The sequence below is a fragment of the Stegostoma tigrinum genome, chromosome 18, assembly GCF_030684315.1.
Source record: "Stegostoma tigrinum isolate sSteTig4 chromosome 18, sSteTig4.hap1, whole genome shotgun sequence".
Classification (NCBI taxonomy): domain Eukaryota; kingdom Metazoa; phylum Chordata; class Chondrichthyes; order Orectolobiformes; family Stegostomatidae; genus Stegostoma; species Stegostoma tigrinum.
This window is the reverse complement of record NC_081371.1, coordinates 29,605,083-29,620,385: the sequence shown is the minus strand read 5'-3', so window position 1 is coordinate 29,620,385 and position 15,303 is coordinate 29,605,083. Positions and strand designations below refer to the sequence as shown.

Here is a 15,303-nt window from a genome sequence, read left to right as displayed (position 1 = left end):
TTCTGAATGGTTTCTTTACCTTCTTTTAGGCCCCTGTTTGTTTATTCAATAAATTGGAGGCAAGTATATTCTTCTAATAAGCAATTTAACGTAATTGTATCTGGAGACGGTTGTAAGCCATTTTTATTTAATTATTTGTTTAATTCAGGCCTTAATGCCTGGCCCAAGCTTTTGTGAGCCAGCCCATATGTAGCATGCCTGAATATAGAGGCTGGTAGAAATTTAGACAGCTAAGAGATAAAGGGAAGCGATGAGAAGAGAAAACTGATTGAAAGGAGACATGGCTGGAATTAGAGTGATATAATCTAATGAGAGAAAACATTGGAAATAGGGAAAGCAGTATAGCTGGGGACTGATAAAACATGAAAAGCAGATGCTGAAATGACGGCTGCGACAAATTATAACGAGGCAACAAGCTACAGGGTAGGGTGCCACAAAAGGAGAAATGTTGGTACACTGCAGTGAAAGGGAAGAAGTGGACAGGGGGCTATAGAAAGAGGATTAACGGCAAAGGCAGTGAAAATAAATAAATGGGTGGCATGAAAGTGAGACAGAGAATGAAACAAAGAAAAATTCCATATACCAAGAGCTCTCATCTCTGATGTAGTCCTCATCTCATCTGAAAGGAAAGAACAGAAGTTTTAATTAAAAAAAGCATGTCAATAATCAGAAGATGAAACAGATGTTTAGAAGCAGAGAAGTGAAGAGAAACTGGAATGAAATACAATGAGACATAGAAGTGAAGGATGTGTTGGCCAGCATAACAAGAAATTGTATTTATATAGATTTTTGATATTAAAAAACATCCTAAAGAACTTCATTTTTTTCAAAAATGGATTTCATTGCAAAGGAGGAGAAAGAATGAATTACCAAAAGCTTAGTAAAAGAAATAGGAAATCGGAGAGTGTGAAGTGAAGAAACAGGAATGATTGGGGGTAGTTTGAGAGAATGGTGGCTGATAGGATGGTGGGATGGAAAGAAGTGGAATGTATAGGTTGCCAAAATACATCATCAGCAAAGCCACCCAAACTCACCTTTTTTATGGAATTTCTTCTACTGCATACTTTTGGCCTATCCGATTTGTCAGCATTTGCTTGATCAACTCAAATTTCATCTTTTTTTGACAGCATTTAAATCATAACTGATCAGTACTAAATGAAAATGAAAGCACAAAACAAAACATGAAGCTAGTGATACCTAACTGATTTTTCACCAAATAACCAAAATTCCTCCTTATGGGAAAAAATGAAGACAGGTAGGCTGCAGCGGGACATTGACAGGATGCAGAGATGGGCTGAGAGGTGGCAGATGGAGTTCAACCTGGATAAATGCGAGGTGATGCATTTTGGAAGGTCGAATTTGAAAGCTGAGTACAGGATTAAGGATAGGATTCTTGGCAGCGTGGAGGAACAGAGGGATCTTGGTGTGCAGATACATAGATCCCTTAAAATGGCCACCCAAGTGGACAGGTTTGTTAAGAAAGCATATGGTGTTTTGGCTTTCATTAACAGGGGGATTGAGTTTAAGAGTCGTGAGATCTTGTTGCAGCTCTATAAAACTTTGGTTAGACCGCACTTGGAATACTGCGTCCAGTTCTGGGCGCCCTATTATAGGAAAGATGTGGATGCTTTGGAAAGGGTTCAGAGGAGGTTTACCAGGATGCTGCCTGGACTGGAGGGCTTATCTTATGAAGAGAGGTTGACTGAGCTCGGTCTCTTTTCATTGGAGAAAAGGAGGAGGAGAGGGGACCTAATTGAGGTATACAAGATAATGAGAGGCATAGATAGAGTTGATAGCCAGAGACTATTTCCCAGGGCAGAAATGGCTAGCACGAGGGGTCATAGTTTTAAGCTGGTTGGTGGAAAGTATAGAGGGGATGTCAGAGGCAGGTTCTTTACGCAGAGAGTTGTGAGAGCATGGAATACGTTGCCAGCAGCAGTTGTGGAAGCAAGGTCATTGGGGTCATTTAAGAGACTGCTGGACATGCATATGGTCACAGAAATTTGAGGGTGCATACATGAGGATCAATGGTCGGCACAACATTGTGGGCTGAAGGGCCTGTTCTGTGCTGTACTGTTCTATGTTCTATGTAACATAAACTGAAGGATATAATTCTGAAGGTAACCGCATTTTGCAGGGCTTTAGAAAAACAATAGTAGATTGGAAGTGGGCAAGTGGTCAGAGAGAGATTCTTCACCCAGAGAGTTGTGAGCGCATGGAATACTTTGCCAGTGATAGTCGTGAAAGCAGAGTCATTAGTGACATTTAAGCGACTGCTGGACATGCACATGGACAGCAGTGAATTGAGGGGAATGTAGGTTAGGTTATTTTATTTTTGGATTAGGATTAATCCACGGCACAACATTGTGGGCCGAAGGGCCTGTACTATGCTGTACTTTTCTATGTTCTCTGTTCTCAGTTGGTACATGAGATATGTAACATAATGTGTGCAAGTTGGTGATGATAGCTGGGCGGGTTGAGAAAGTGGTTAATTTAGCGCAGAGGATCCGAGGGTTTATAATGAAAGTTCTAAAGTGTGGAAGCTGGGAAGTTACGATAAGTGTGTATAAAACTCTTGTCCTCATCCAAAGTATTTTGCCCTGTCTGAGGCACCGCCCTAGGAAGGATCTGAAAGCATGAGAAAGGATGACAAGAAAGTTTATGACAATGTTCCCAAAGCTGAGACACTTCAATTACATGATAGATTGTAGAAGGTGGGGCTATATCTTTGGAGAAAAGATTTGATAGCCATGTCCAAAATGGTGAGAGGTTGAGTAGATAAGGAGAAATTGTTCCCATTGATGGGAATCAAGAGATTAGAGGACACTGATTTAAGGAGATTGGCAAAAGTAGCAATAGTATGTTCAGAAGACCTTTTCCACACAGTATGCAGTTAGGAATCCACGACATATGTTGGCCGCAGATTGAATCAAATGACCTGAAATAGAACTATGTGATTATCTGAAGATATAATGTTGTGCAGGGCTTTGGGGAAAAAGATAGGGTAGGAATGAGTCAGTTGGTCTTGCAGAGAGTCAGTGTGGGTGCATGTCTGAATGGTGTCCTCCTTGTCTTGTAGTAGCTCAGTGATTCTGTTTTAGCTGCTTGACTAAGCTGAAGACAAATCAGGTATTTAGCATAATTTAGTCACTGAAGCAAAACAACACCGAAGGTTAGAGGCATTTTCAGTGTTACAAATGGCTTTACCTTCTTTCAGAGATTCGGTCCTGTATCACTGTCAGCAGAAAACCTGCTATAATATGGTTGTAGAAGTCCCAGAAAGTTCCTGCACTTACTATCAAACATTAACAGCACATTGGTACAACTGAATGCAACACAGGCAGATAAGTGTGTAATGCTGATTTGGTGTCACCAGTGCTGTATAGGAGCATGATGCAGTCTGGCAGGTGTTAAGTAACCTTTTGAAAGCAAAATACTGCGAATGCTGGAAATCTGAAATGAAAACACAAAGTGGTAAGTAACTCGGCAGATCTGACGGTATATGTATAAAGAGAAACAGAATTAATTGTTCAGTTCCACTGTGAGACTTCTTTGAAACCCCACTGCTGGCAGTAGTGTTGCAAGGTATGGGGATTGGATGAAGTGTATGCAAATTGAGGTCTGATTAACACAGATTGGCGGTAGGTGGGTTTTAAGAAAACAAACTAGGTTGAAGTTGAAGATTGTCATATTTAGTCTTGGAGCAATGAAAGGTGAGATATAATATGTGACTCGGGGAGCACCCATTCTCGAATAGTGTCTGCTACATATGGGGATGACCTTTCTCTGGTTACCTAAAGATTGATTTTTCAGAGCATAGTTGATGCCTGCACCAGTGTGTTTTGAGCAGTACTTCACAGTGTGTCCTTACTTGTGTTCTTATATTCTTCCATAAATAACTTTCTCCATTCTGGTTCCGTTTTCCATTTCTTCCTCCATTCTGTTGGTGAACTCTTGAAAAATAATGGGCAAGTATTTCAGCAACTTTAGTCTTCACAAACCACATCCATTTGTCCCATTTAGCAGGACAATGTTGGTTTGCACCTGTGGTTTATTCGTAACATATGTGAAGAATGCTTTGTTGCTCTGCTTTATGTTTCAAGCTATTTTCTTTCACGGCTCATCATTGCAGACATTTTTAGCTTCTTGGTGTATTCTTCAGTTACATTTCGTGTGGCAGAACGTTAACTAGAAAAATGTGGATGCAGAAAGTTCTTGCAGGTACTGTCAAAGTGAGTTTTGATCCTCTGGAGAGTATAGGGAGTTAATAGTAGATGATAGAGAAAAAGCAAATGAGCAGTTATCTTAAAAATAAAACAACTGCACAATTCCCAGATGTAGAGGGATTCATGTGTTCTGTTTCATCAGTCATAAAGTTGCTATGCAGTGAAAGCAAGTAGCTAGAAGGCGAATGGAGTGTTTGAGATAACTTATTTCCTCTGCAAAGAAATTGAACATGAAAATAAGGATGTTATACTTTAGTTATGACATTGGTGAGACTAATTTTCATTCATTCACCTGTCTTATTAGTCATTTTTTCACGTGCTTTGGCTCTTGTCTGATCTGTGTGCAACTTTATCCTAGAATGGGTCACAGTGTTATCATAATCAGATTCAGAATCCTCCTTCCTGCATCATTTCTCAAATCTAATAGGACTTTGCCTAAGTTGCTCAAGGTGTGCCACAGCAAATAAGGCGTTTACTGTCCTTGAGATGTTGTTGCTTGGCTTTACCAATTTCATTCAAGCCTTGACCCCAAACTCCTCTAACTGCCTGTGAAAGACCTCCAAATTTTTTCCTATGCAAAAGTTTATCCACTTGCCCCACTATGCCATGAAAACAACACATCATTTGGGCACAGAGCTCAAAGCAACAATGAAAGCTTTCTATCCATCTGTTAATTGAATGTCTTGCATGATGCCTTCTCTCCTCTGGTTTTGTTCCCTGAATAAGCCCTTGCTCCAGAGTTCGTTGAAAATGTTTATTGTTCTTTCTCTTAGTTCCATTCATTTCCTTGCTACAAGCATTTAGCACAGAACAGAATCGGGTGGTTGCAAACACGCAGGTTTTCTACTGCTATTTGCTTTTATTCCTGTTTTAGATGCATGATCACCCAGAGTTCCTGATCCTAGCTTCTCTGTTCTGGTGTGATTGCTTCCTGGAACGTGTATTCTATTAATCTTTCATTGAGTATTGCTTGAGAAAAGATCCACTTTGACAAAAGTTTTCAGCTTGCAGTCCTCAAGGCATTTGCAAGAATACTAAATTAAAGAATGAGAAGGCTGGTTGGTTTGCAAGTCGACCCTGGTAGAGGTGTAGCAATGGAGAATTCACCTGTTAGTTAATGACTGACGACTACCTACCAAGCTGTTTTTGGATTTAAATTGGGCAAGATGAGTGGTCAAGGAACTGCCCTGAAGGGAAAGCTGGAACATGGCTATCAGCTATTTTGTTACATTTTCTAGTTTATTTTTGGAATATGGGCATTGCTGGCACTGCCCTTCCTCAGTTGTCCTTGAACTGAATGATTTGCTAGACAACTTCAGGTGCCAGCTAAGAATCAACCATCCAGCTGTGATACGAGGTAAGGATGACAGGTTAAAGGCCATTAGTAAACCAGATGGGCTTTATTAGGACAATCAACAGTAGTTGTAATAATCACCATAATGGAGACCAACATTTAATTCCAGATTTGATAGTTGACTTTAAATTTCACCTGCCATGGTGGGATTTCACTTTAAACCTCAGAGCCTCTGGATTACTAGTGCAGTAACATTATGACTGTTACTTCTGTCTGCAACAAAGATAGCCATGTGTTTTGTTATATGTAGCTTTGAGTATGTGAAAATCTGCCAGACTGTGAGCCCAACTGACTATCTTAAATTGATTATCAGCATAACTCTCGACACACACAGGAGTATTTGTCTAACTAATGTATCTTCCATGGCAACATCTCTACCAACAAAACCACTTGTGAACATTTTCTTCTCATTCAGTGTAAAAGGTTGTTGAGGCTGGTTGGCTCGCCGAGCTGGTTTGTTGCTCCGCAGATGTTTCGTTACTGTGCTTGGTAACATCCTCAGTGCAGCCTTTGATGAAGTATTCAATGTGTTTTCCCACCTGGTTTTTAAACTCTGGGGTCCGTTGCAATGGATTGCCTCACTTCTGGGTTTCCTCTGTAGTGAAATGTATACGGGGTAGAGTTCAATGTGTTTATTAATAGCCTGCTTCGTGGAGTGCCATGCTTCCAAGAATTCTCGTGCTTGTCTCTGCTTAGCGTGTCCCAGGATCTTGCTGTTGTCCCAGTTGAAGTCATGGTTCTCCTTGTCCATATGGATTGAGATGAGTGAGTTTTGGTCGTGTCTTTTTGTAGCCAGTTGGTGTTCATGTACTCGTGTTAGTTTCCTTCCTGTTTGTCTGATGTAGTGTTTCTCGCAGTCTCTGCGGGGGATTTTGTAAATGGTGTTGGTCCTGTTCATGGCAGAGAGTGGGTCTTTAGTTCGGGTGAGCAGTTGTCATAGGGGTGATGTGGGCTTGCGTGCCACTCTGATGCCTAGCGGTCGTAGGAGTCTTTTGATGTGTTCCAACGTGTTCCTGATGTAGGGTGGTGTGATGAGTGTTGCGGGGTGTATAGAATCTTTCTGATGCTGTTCTTGTAGGTATCTTCTGACCCAGTTCTTTGGATATCCATTATCCTTGAACACTTGGAAGAGGTATTCCTCCTCCTCTTTGCATCACAATGATGCAAAGACTGGAAGGGACTGGCTTTCTGCAAATCCAACCTGAACTATGGGTACACTACGTAGACGACACCGTTGTCATCATTAAACGGACTAACTTAGAAGAGACATACAAACTCATAAACAACACCCTCACCAGAATAAAATTCACCAGTGAGGAGGAGAAGAACAAACAGCTCCCATTCTTGGATGTCATAGTTGAACGCAAGACAAATGGGGAATTGCAAATGAAAGTACACCAAAAAGCCGCACACACAGACCAGGTATTGAACTTCAATTGTAACCATCCCAGCACACACAAATGAAGCTGCATGCAAACACTATTTAAAAGGGCAACAACACACTGCAGCAACATGGAACTATGCCAAGAGGAGGAGGAATACCACTTCCAAGTGTTCAAGGATAGTGGATATCCAAAGAACTGGGTCAGAAGATGCCTCCAAGAACAGCATCAGAAAGATTCTATACGCCCCGCAACACTCATCACACCACCCTACATCAGGAACACGTTGGAACACACCAAAAGACTCCTACGACCGCTGGGCATCAGAGTGGCACACAAGCCCATATCACCCCTATGACAACTGCTCCCCCGAACTAAAGACCCACTCTCTGCCATGGACGGGACCAATGTCATCTACAAGATCCCCTGTAGAGACTCTGAGAAACACTACATCAGACAAACAGGAAGGAAACTAACAGCAAGAGTACATGAACACCAACTGGCTACAAAAAGACACGACCAAAACTGACTCATCTCAATCCATATGGACAAGGAGAACCACCACTTCGACTGGGACAATACCAAGATCCTGGGACAGTCTAGGCTGACACAGTACAAGAATCCCTGGAAACATGGCACACCACGAAGCATGCTATTAATAAACACATTGAATTCTACCCCGTATACATTCCGCCATGTAGGCAACCCATCGCAATGGACCCCAGAGTTTAAAAACCAGGTGGGAAAACACACCGACGCTTCATCAGAGGCTGCACTGACGATGTTACCCAGCGTGGTAACAAAACATCTGCAGAACAACAAAACAGCTGGGAAAGCCAACCAACCTCAACACCCACAACCTGAGCTACAGATCTACTCCAAAACCTTACTGTAAAAAGTTGTTCCCCTTTATTCTTGTGAATGTCCTGATGAGTGCAGGATGCAAATCTTGAACCAAATGTCTTTTCCAGCATTAACATTTCCTGTGTCACGCTGTCTACTCACATCTGCTATTCTGTTAAATCCTATTTCCTCCTGTATCTAACCCTGGAGAAAACAAATCTCCATTTCACTTTCAGCTACTGTCAAAACGCCAACCATCTAATCTTTGACCTTCCATTCGCCATATTATTTCTGCAGCTACTAATCTGATTAAATACACTTTCACCTCCACCTTCAGTGCCCCACTCCAATAGCCCTGGAACGTGTCCAGCGGAGATTCACACGGATGATCCCTGGAATGGTAGGTTTAATGTATGATGAACGGCTAAGGATCCTGGGATTGTACTCATTAGAGTTTAGAAGGTTGAGGGGAAATCTAATAGAAACTTACAAGATAATGTATGGCTTAGAAGGGGTGACGCTGGGAAGTTGTTTCTGTTAGGCGGGGAGACTAGGACCTGTGGGCACAGCCTTAAAATTAGCGGGGGTAAATTTAAAACTGAAATGAGATGACATTTCTTCAGCCAGAGTGTGGTGGGCTTGTGGAATTCTTTGCCACGGAGTGCAGTGGAGGCCGGGACGTTGGATGCCTTCAAGACAGTGATCGACAAATTCTTGATCTCAGAAGGAATCAAGGGCTACAGGGAGAGTGCAGGAAAGTGAGTTGAAATGCCCATCAGCCATGATTTAAATGGCGGAGTGGACTAGATGGGCCGAATGGCCTTACTTTCACTCCTATGTCTTATGGTCTTATTCTTCCTTTCTTCAATCTTTGCCTTGGTACAGCCCTCACTGACACTTTCCTAAGTCTGTTGGTGCAGACTTGAATGCTTGTGGTGGATAACTAATTCAGCCATTCACCACCAGTGACATTTGTTCCTGCTGTCATGAAAACAACTGATTATTCCTGGATAATCCTGAAATAGAAGAGCAACAATGGTTAGCATTCTCTACTGCAAGCCATCTTAAAGCCTGATTCCCTGGTGTCCTCCACCTTTACCTCCAAAATGTGTGAGGAGCTCATAGACTTATTTGTCATCAATATTAAGACCATTTGATCAGCTCTGTGACGCCATCTTCCTTTCACTATTTCCACTGGGTCTAATGTCCTTTAACAACCCTCTTCACCGTTGCTATACTTGAAACTTCCTCTACTTTCTCTCCTATCTCCCCTTATGCCTTTTCTGAGCTCTGCTTGTGAATATAAGCTCCCTGCTTTCTCTACCCCATTCCCATTAAACTACTGAACACTGAACTTCCTATCCTGTATCCCATGTTGGCTAATGTTAGCAATTCTCTCTTTCTCAAATATGCTGTCATCAGCCCTTTCAAGAAGCCAACCTTTGAGCCATCTATCCTTACAAACTATAGGACCATCTTCAGACTCAGTTCCCTGCAAAACCCTTAAATATTTTATCATCTCCTAAACCTGTGCCCATTGTTTTCAAAACACCCCCACCCTCCCCACAGTACAAAATAGTTCTTGCCAAGTCACAAATGGCAATCCAAGTACCAATAAACTTTCTTACCCTCCTTCACCTCTGAAGCTTTTCACACACTTAACCACACCATCCTCCTCTGTCATCCAACAGGATGGGGCTGTATTCAGCTGGAACCATATTTTAGGTAATTTACAGTTGCCAGAGAAGTACTATTAAGGTTTCTCTCCCCATTCCTGTGCATCTTTCCTTTTACCACCACAACCCATTTGTCACCCACATTGTCCCTTGGTGACGTAGTCACATTCAGTTTCCTCATGTGCTGGTGACATGTGCTTCTATTTTAGTTTCATCATTTGACCCCTCTATTTGTTAGATTGTTTAACCAGCATTCAGAGTTAGATGTGAAGAACTATCCTGCAAATCAACATTGGGATGACTAAAACCACATCTCTGTCTTCCACTATAATCCTTGTTCCCTAGTCACCAACTCTATTTTTAACTCTAGCTGAACCAAGCTACTCGTAGCCTCAGTAACATTTTTGATATTGATATGAACTTCCAACCATGTAGTTGTGCATTACACATGATATCCTGTTTCTACATATGTAACAGTGCCCTTGCATGGACCTTTATTCTGAAACCGTCTTGCATGCCAGTTGCCCCCACATTTGACTCTTCCCATACCTCCCTAGCCAGCTTCCCTCATTTAACTTCTATACATTTGAGGCCATCCAAAACTTTGCTGTCTGTCATCTGACACACCCATTTACCCATCACCCCAATGTTTACAAAGCTATTCTGATTTCCAACTCAACAGTGCCTCAATTTTACAATTCTCATCCTTGTTCTGAAATCCTCTGTGGCCTCCCTGTCTGTGTAATCTCCTCCAGCCTTACCTACCCTCTTAAGCATCTCCAACTTTAATTACCTACTACTGTTGGATGTACCTTCAGCTATCTTAGCCTCAAACTCTGGATTCCTTCTTTAAACATATTCATCTCTTCGCACCTGCTTCTGCCTTTAACATAATTCTATCTCTTTGATTATATACATACATATCAAAATCTTGATCTCTGCCTTAAGATCTCATTGTGAGACTAGAACATAGCACAGTACAGGCCCTTTGGCCCATGACGTTGTGCCGAACTTTTACCCTTATCCTAAAACCTATCTAACCTCTACCCCTACCTTATACTATAATCCATATGCCTAGCTAATAGCTGTTTAAATGCCCCAAATGAGGCCAATTCCACTACCCTCTCCGGAAGGGCATTCCACACCCTGACCACTCTGAGTAAAGAACCTACCTCTGACGTCTCCCCTATATCTACCTCCCCTCACTTTAAAACTATGCCCTCTCATAATAGCTACCTCCACCCTAGGAAAAAATCTCTGACTCTCCACTCTATCTATACCTCTGATCATTTTGTACACCTCTATCAAGTCACCTCACATCCTTCGTTTTTCTAAAGAGAAAAGCTCTGGCTCTGCCAACCTTTTCTCGTAAGACCTTCCTTCCATTCCAGGCAACAAGCTGGTAAATCTCCTCTGCACCTTTTCCAACGCTTCCACATCTTTGCTGTAACGAGGCGACCAGAACTGGACACCATACTCCAGAGTGGCTGAGCCAGGCTTTTGTATAGCTGGAACATAACTTCACGGCTCTTGAACTCAATCCCTCTATTAATGAAAGCTAATACACCATACACCACCTTAACAACCTATCCACCTGGGTGGCAGCTTTTGGGGAACTGTGGACATGAACCCAAGATCCGTCTGCTCCTCGACGCTTTCCGTTAATCCTGTATTCTGTTTTCAAGTTTGTCCTTCCAAAATGAATCACCTCACACTTTTTTCAGGGTTAAACTCCATCTGCCACTTCTCAGTCCAGCTCTGCGTCCTATCAATGTCCCTTTGTTACTTAGAACAGCCTTCCACACTACCACAACTCGACACACCTTCGTATCATCCATGAACTTGCTAATCCACCCTTCCACTCCTACATCCAAATCATTTACAAAAATTACAAATAGAAGAGAACCTAGAACAGATCCTTGCGGTACACCACTCATAACTGAGCACCATATTGAATATTTTCTGTCCTTTGTCTTCTAAGGGTCAGCCAGTTCTGAATCCAATCTGCCACATTTCCCCCTGTCCCATGCCTGCTTATCTTCTGCATGAGCCTACCATGGGCGACCTTACCAAAAGCCTTACTTAAATCCATGTATACCACATCCACTGCTCTATCTTCATCCATGTGTTTGGTCACCTCTTCAAAGAATTCAGTTACGTTTGTGAGGCATGATCCACCCCTCACAAATCCATGCTGACTATTACGAATCAAACTGTGCCTTTCCAAGTGATCATAAATCCTGTCTGTCAGAGCCCTTTCCACTGATTTGCCCACCACTGATGTAAGACTAACTTACCTGTAATTTCCAGGGTTATCCTTATTCCCTTTTTTTGAACAAGAGACTATGATGTGTTTATAATGTGTCGGTGAAGTGCCTTTAGATACCTTAGTAAATTAAAGACACTAAATACAGGTTGCATGATACAAATTGTTATGGTCCGCTGAAGCTCAACATTCTATTGCTCAAAATACTCAAATTCATGCATAAATCACGTCCTGGAAATCTTGAGGATCGAAAGTTTATCACATGCTTCGCTGCTCTGGATTTGATGTTTAAAATGCCAGATTGGTGACAGTATGAATGTTTCAGCACACCATCCCAGAAAGTAGTGTGACAAAACTTACTATAGGCCAATTTGACTATTCACAGTAGTTGGGATGCTGCTATTTTTGCTCAGAAGGAAAGCAAAAGTTCTAAGGAAAATTAACCAAACTGATATTCATGCATCTCTAACTGATCAGATATAGATTGGTATTGTATGCCACAATGAACACATCAACTTTTGTTCTCCTGTATTGTTTATGTAAATTTTTACTGCAATTTTCTGATGGTTATCTGTTGGCATTTTTTTATGCATTTCTTTCAAATATATTGTGTGTATTTTAGATAATCAGATGTTTCAATACTTCATCACAATTGTGCCAACAAAACTTAATACCTACAAGTTCTCAGCAGACACTCATCAGTATTCAGTCACAGAAAGGGTAAGTCAAACGATAAAGTTGTTTGATTATCACAGTATTCAGATATGCCACTTAAGCTGGACCATACATGTTTCAACCACTTTGCAATCACTACATTATGAATGTTTCCTATTTTTCCTGATTATGGCATGAGTTCGTTTTGTTGAGGTATATACTTAATTATTATTGTGCAGTTCACGCTATTACATGGAGAACAAATGTGACAGCAGTATTTCAATGGAATTTAAAATAATAGGATTAAGATGTTGCCACCTCCTTTTAAGAGATGAACTGCTATTAAATTGTCTAATGGGAATTTCATTACTGGGATAAACAGTAATCACCTGTTACAAAATGAGAAGTTGCTGGAAAAGCTCAGCAGGTCGAGCCCCATCTGTGAAGAAAAAAAATCAGTTAACTTTTCGGGAACAGCGACCCTTCCTCAGAACAGTTCTGGGCCGGAAATGTTAACTCTGATTTTTGTTCTTCATGGATGCTGCCAGACTTGCTGGCTTTTCCAGCAACTTCTGTTTTTGTTCCTGATTTACAGCATCTGCAGTCCTTTCCATTTTTATCACGTTACATTTGGTTCTAATGCATACTTCATTTTTTTTTTTGAGAATTCTAATATCAGTAGCTCCACTGATTTATTATGGAGCTCTGCCATCTCGCCAGTGGTATTGTGAAGCCTTTCTACTTGCTTGCAAATTTACTGAGGCTCCCTTTTTGAAACGCACATTTATTTTACTTCAGCTTGAACTGGAAGAGGTTTACTGTCACTCAGCAATTCCCCACATATTTCAGTTTTCTTCTCCGTCTCCTCAGTGACTGAAATCTGAGAGGTGTTTCTAGCTGTACGAAGGCTGCCTCTGCTTTTCCTTATGTTTTAAATAGCATTACTGTTGCGGTGATAAACATGCTTTTCCTTTGTAAAACAACAAAACTAAAACATTTTTTAAATGAAAGAACTGTTGATGCTGGAAATCTGAAACAAAAGCAGAAATTGCGAAACAAACTCGGCAAGTTTGGCTGTGTCCACAGATGTAGAGACAGAAAGCCGAGTTGTTTCAGATTCAGTGACAATAATTGCACATGTGCATAAATTCATCAATAATGCCTGTATGCCATGAAGGAATAAAGAAAATCTTCTATCTCAACACTGTCTTCCCACCCTATAGTGTATGCTGTGCTTCCCTTAATAGTCAAAAACGATCAATCTGCATACTGACTGTGCTCAGTGACTGAGCGAACTCAGTGCTCAGAGATAACAAATTCTAAGGAGTTGCAACTTTGAATAAAGAGCTTTTTTTTTAATTTCACTGTTAGTCAGCTGATTCCTCAGTCTGAGACTGTGACCGTCAGTTCTAGACTCCCCAGCAAGGGGAGCCACTCCCAACATCTACTGTCGCAAGCCATTTAGAAATATTCATTGTATCGAAGAGATCATCTCCTCCTAAATTCCAGAAATTAATAGGCCTAATCTGTTGTTCTCATGTCACAGAATAGTCCCCATGTTGTTGTCATTTAATATGATCTGAAGGAATATCTAAAACCAAATTGAATGAGGGAATAAGTGATTGATCAAGAGTTAATTCCGGTAGGTTAATCTCACCCATCCCTTCCTCCCACCCCAAGCCGCACCCCCAGCTACCTACTAACCTCATCCCACCTCCTTGACCTGTCCGTCTTCCCTGGACTGACCTATCCCCTCCCCACCTCCCCACCTACACCCTCTCCACCTATCTTCTTCACTCTCCATCTTCGGTCCGCCTCCCCCTCTCTCCCTATTTATTCCAGTTCCCTCCCCCCATCCCCCTCTCTGATGAAGGGTCTAGGCCCGAAACGTCAGCTTTTGTGCTCCTGAGATGCTGCTTGGCCTGCTGTGTTCATCCAGCCTCACATTTTATTATCTTAATTCCGGTAGGAGCTGGTTGTACAACTGTGGGGAGCTAGTGGTATGAGTTTTATGTAGCGTGGCTAACTGACATAAAGTCTGACACACATTTTGTCTTGACTTCTTTTTAAATAATTATCTTTTGGAGTATAACATTTGTCCCAGTTATCAGCTTTTCTAACTTCAGTCTTTGAACACTAATATATTCTACATTGGGTAAATAAACCATATCTGTAGGCATCATTGTAGACGTAGTCTCAACAAACCCATATAAAATTACAGTAAGGCTTCTTTGTATTAGAATCTTTGTCATAAAGACTCACATACCATTTCTGCTCCTAATTGTTTGCTATTCCTTGACTTCCTATGATTCCTGTACAAGAACACCCTGGACCCTCTGAATACCAATATTCCCATCCCCTTGCCATTTTAGAAGCAAAAGTTCTGCTTTGTTATTTTTTCTACCTTAAGTAATAGCCACGTAATTTTCCATGTTATATTTTGTATCTCATCTTATCCAGTGACTTAACTGTGTAAAATCTTTTGCGTCCTCCTTGCACGCTTCTTCCAGCTTACTTTTCCACCTAACTTCATATGATCAGACTTGGATGCACAGGGCTAAATCTTCAGAGGAATGGTGACTGCAGTCACTTCGCCATTTGCTTATTTCATTCCTAAGGCTCCTGCCCCAGAGCTTCAGCTTTCTGGCCTGAACATCGGATTTGGCCCTCTTGAGAATGTTGAGCAAATCACGATCAGGAGGCCAAATTACGCACTCTTATTTACAGCAGTAACTGTCATATTCCAAGGTTTAAAGATCCCAAAAGGACTTTTACAAGCTACAGAGAAAAAGGCCAATGTACAAGGTAAATGGGTGAGGGACTAGAGTAGCAGGTGAGAGTATAGGTTTTGGTTGGGTTCTGTGCCAGACCTGGGAGAATTTCAGAACCCGGAAGTTTTCCA

At 41.5% G+C, this 15,303-nt stretch overlaps 1 protein-coding gene across 3 annotated transcripts in view; it reads left to right on the top strand.

The window, feature by feature from the left end:
• ergic2 (ERGIC and golgi 2) overlaps positions 1-15,303 on the top strand; it is a 75,035-nt gene that overhangs the window by 47,304 nt on the left and 12,428 nt on the right. For all 3 annotated transcript variants that reach the window (XM_048549279.2, XM_048549277.2, XM_059652428.1), the window contains one exon: positions 12,370-12,467. In XM_048549279.2, the coding sequence (XP_048405236.1) occupies positions 12,370-12,467 (98 nt within the window). The remainder of the gene's footprint in view (positions 1-12,369; positions 12,468-15,303) is intronic.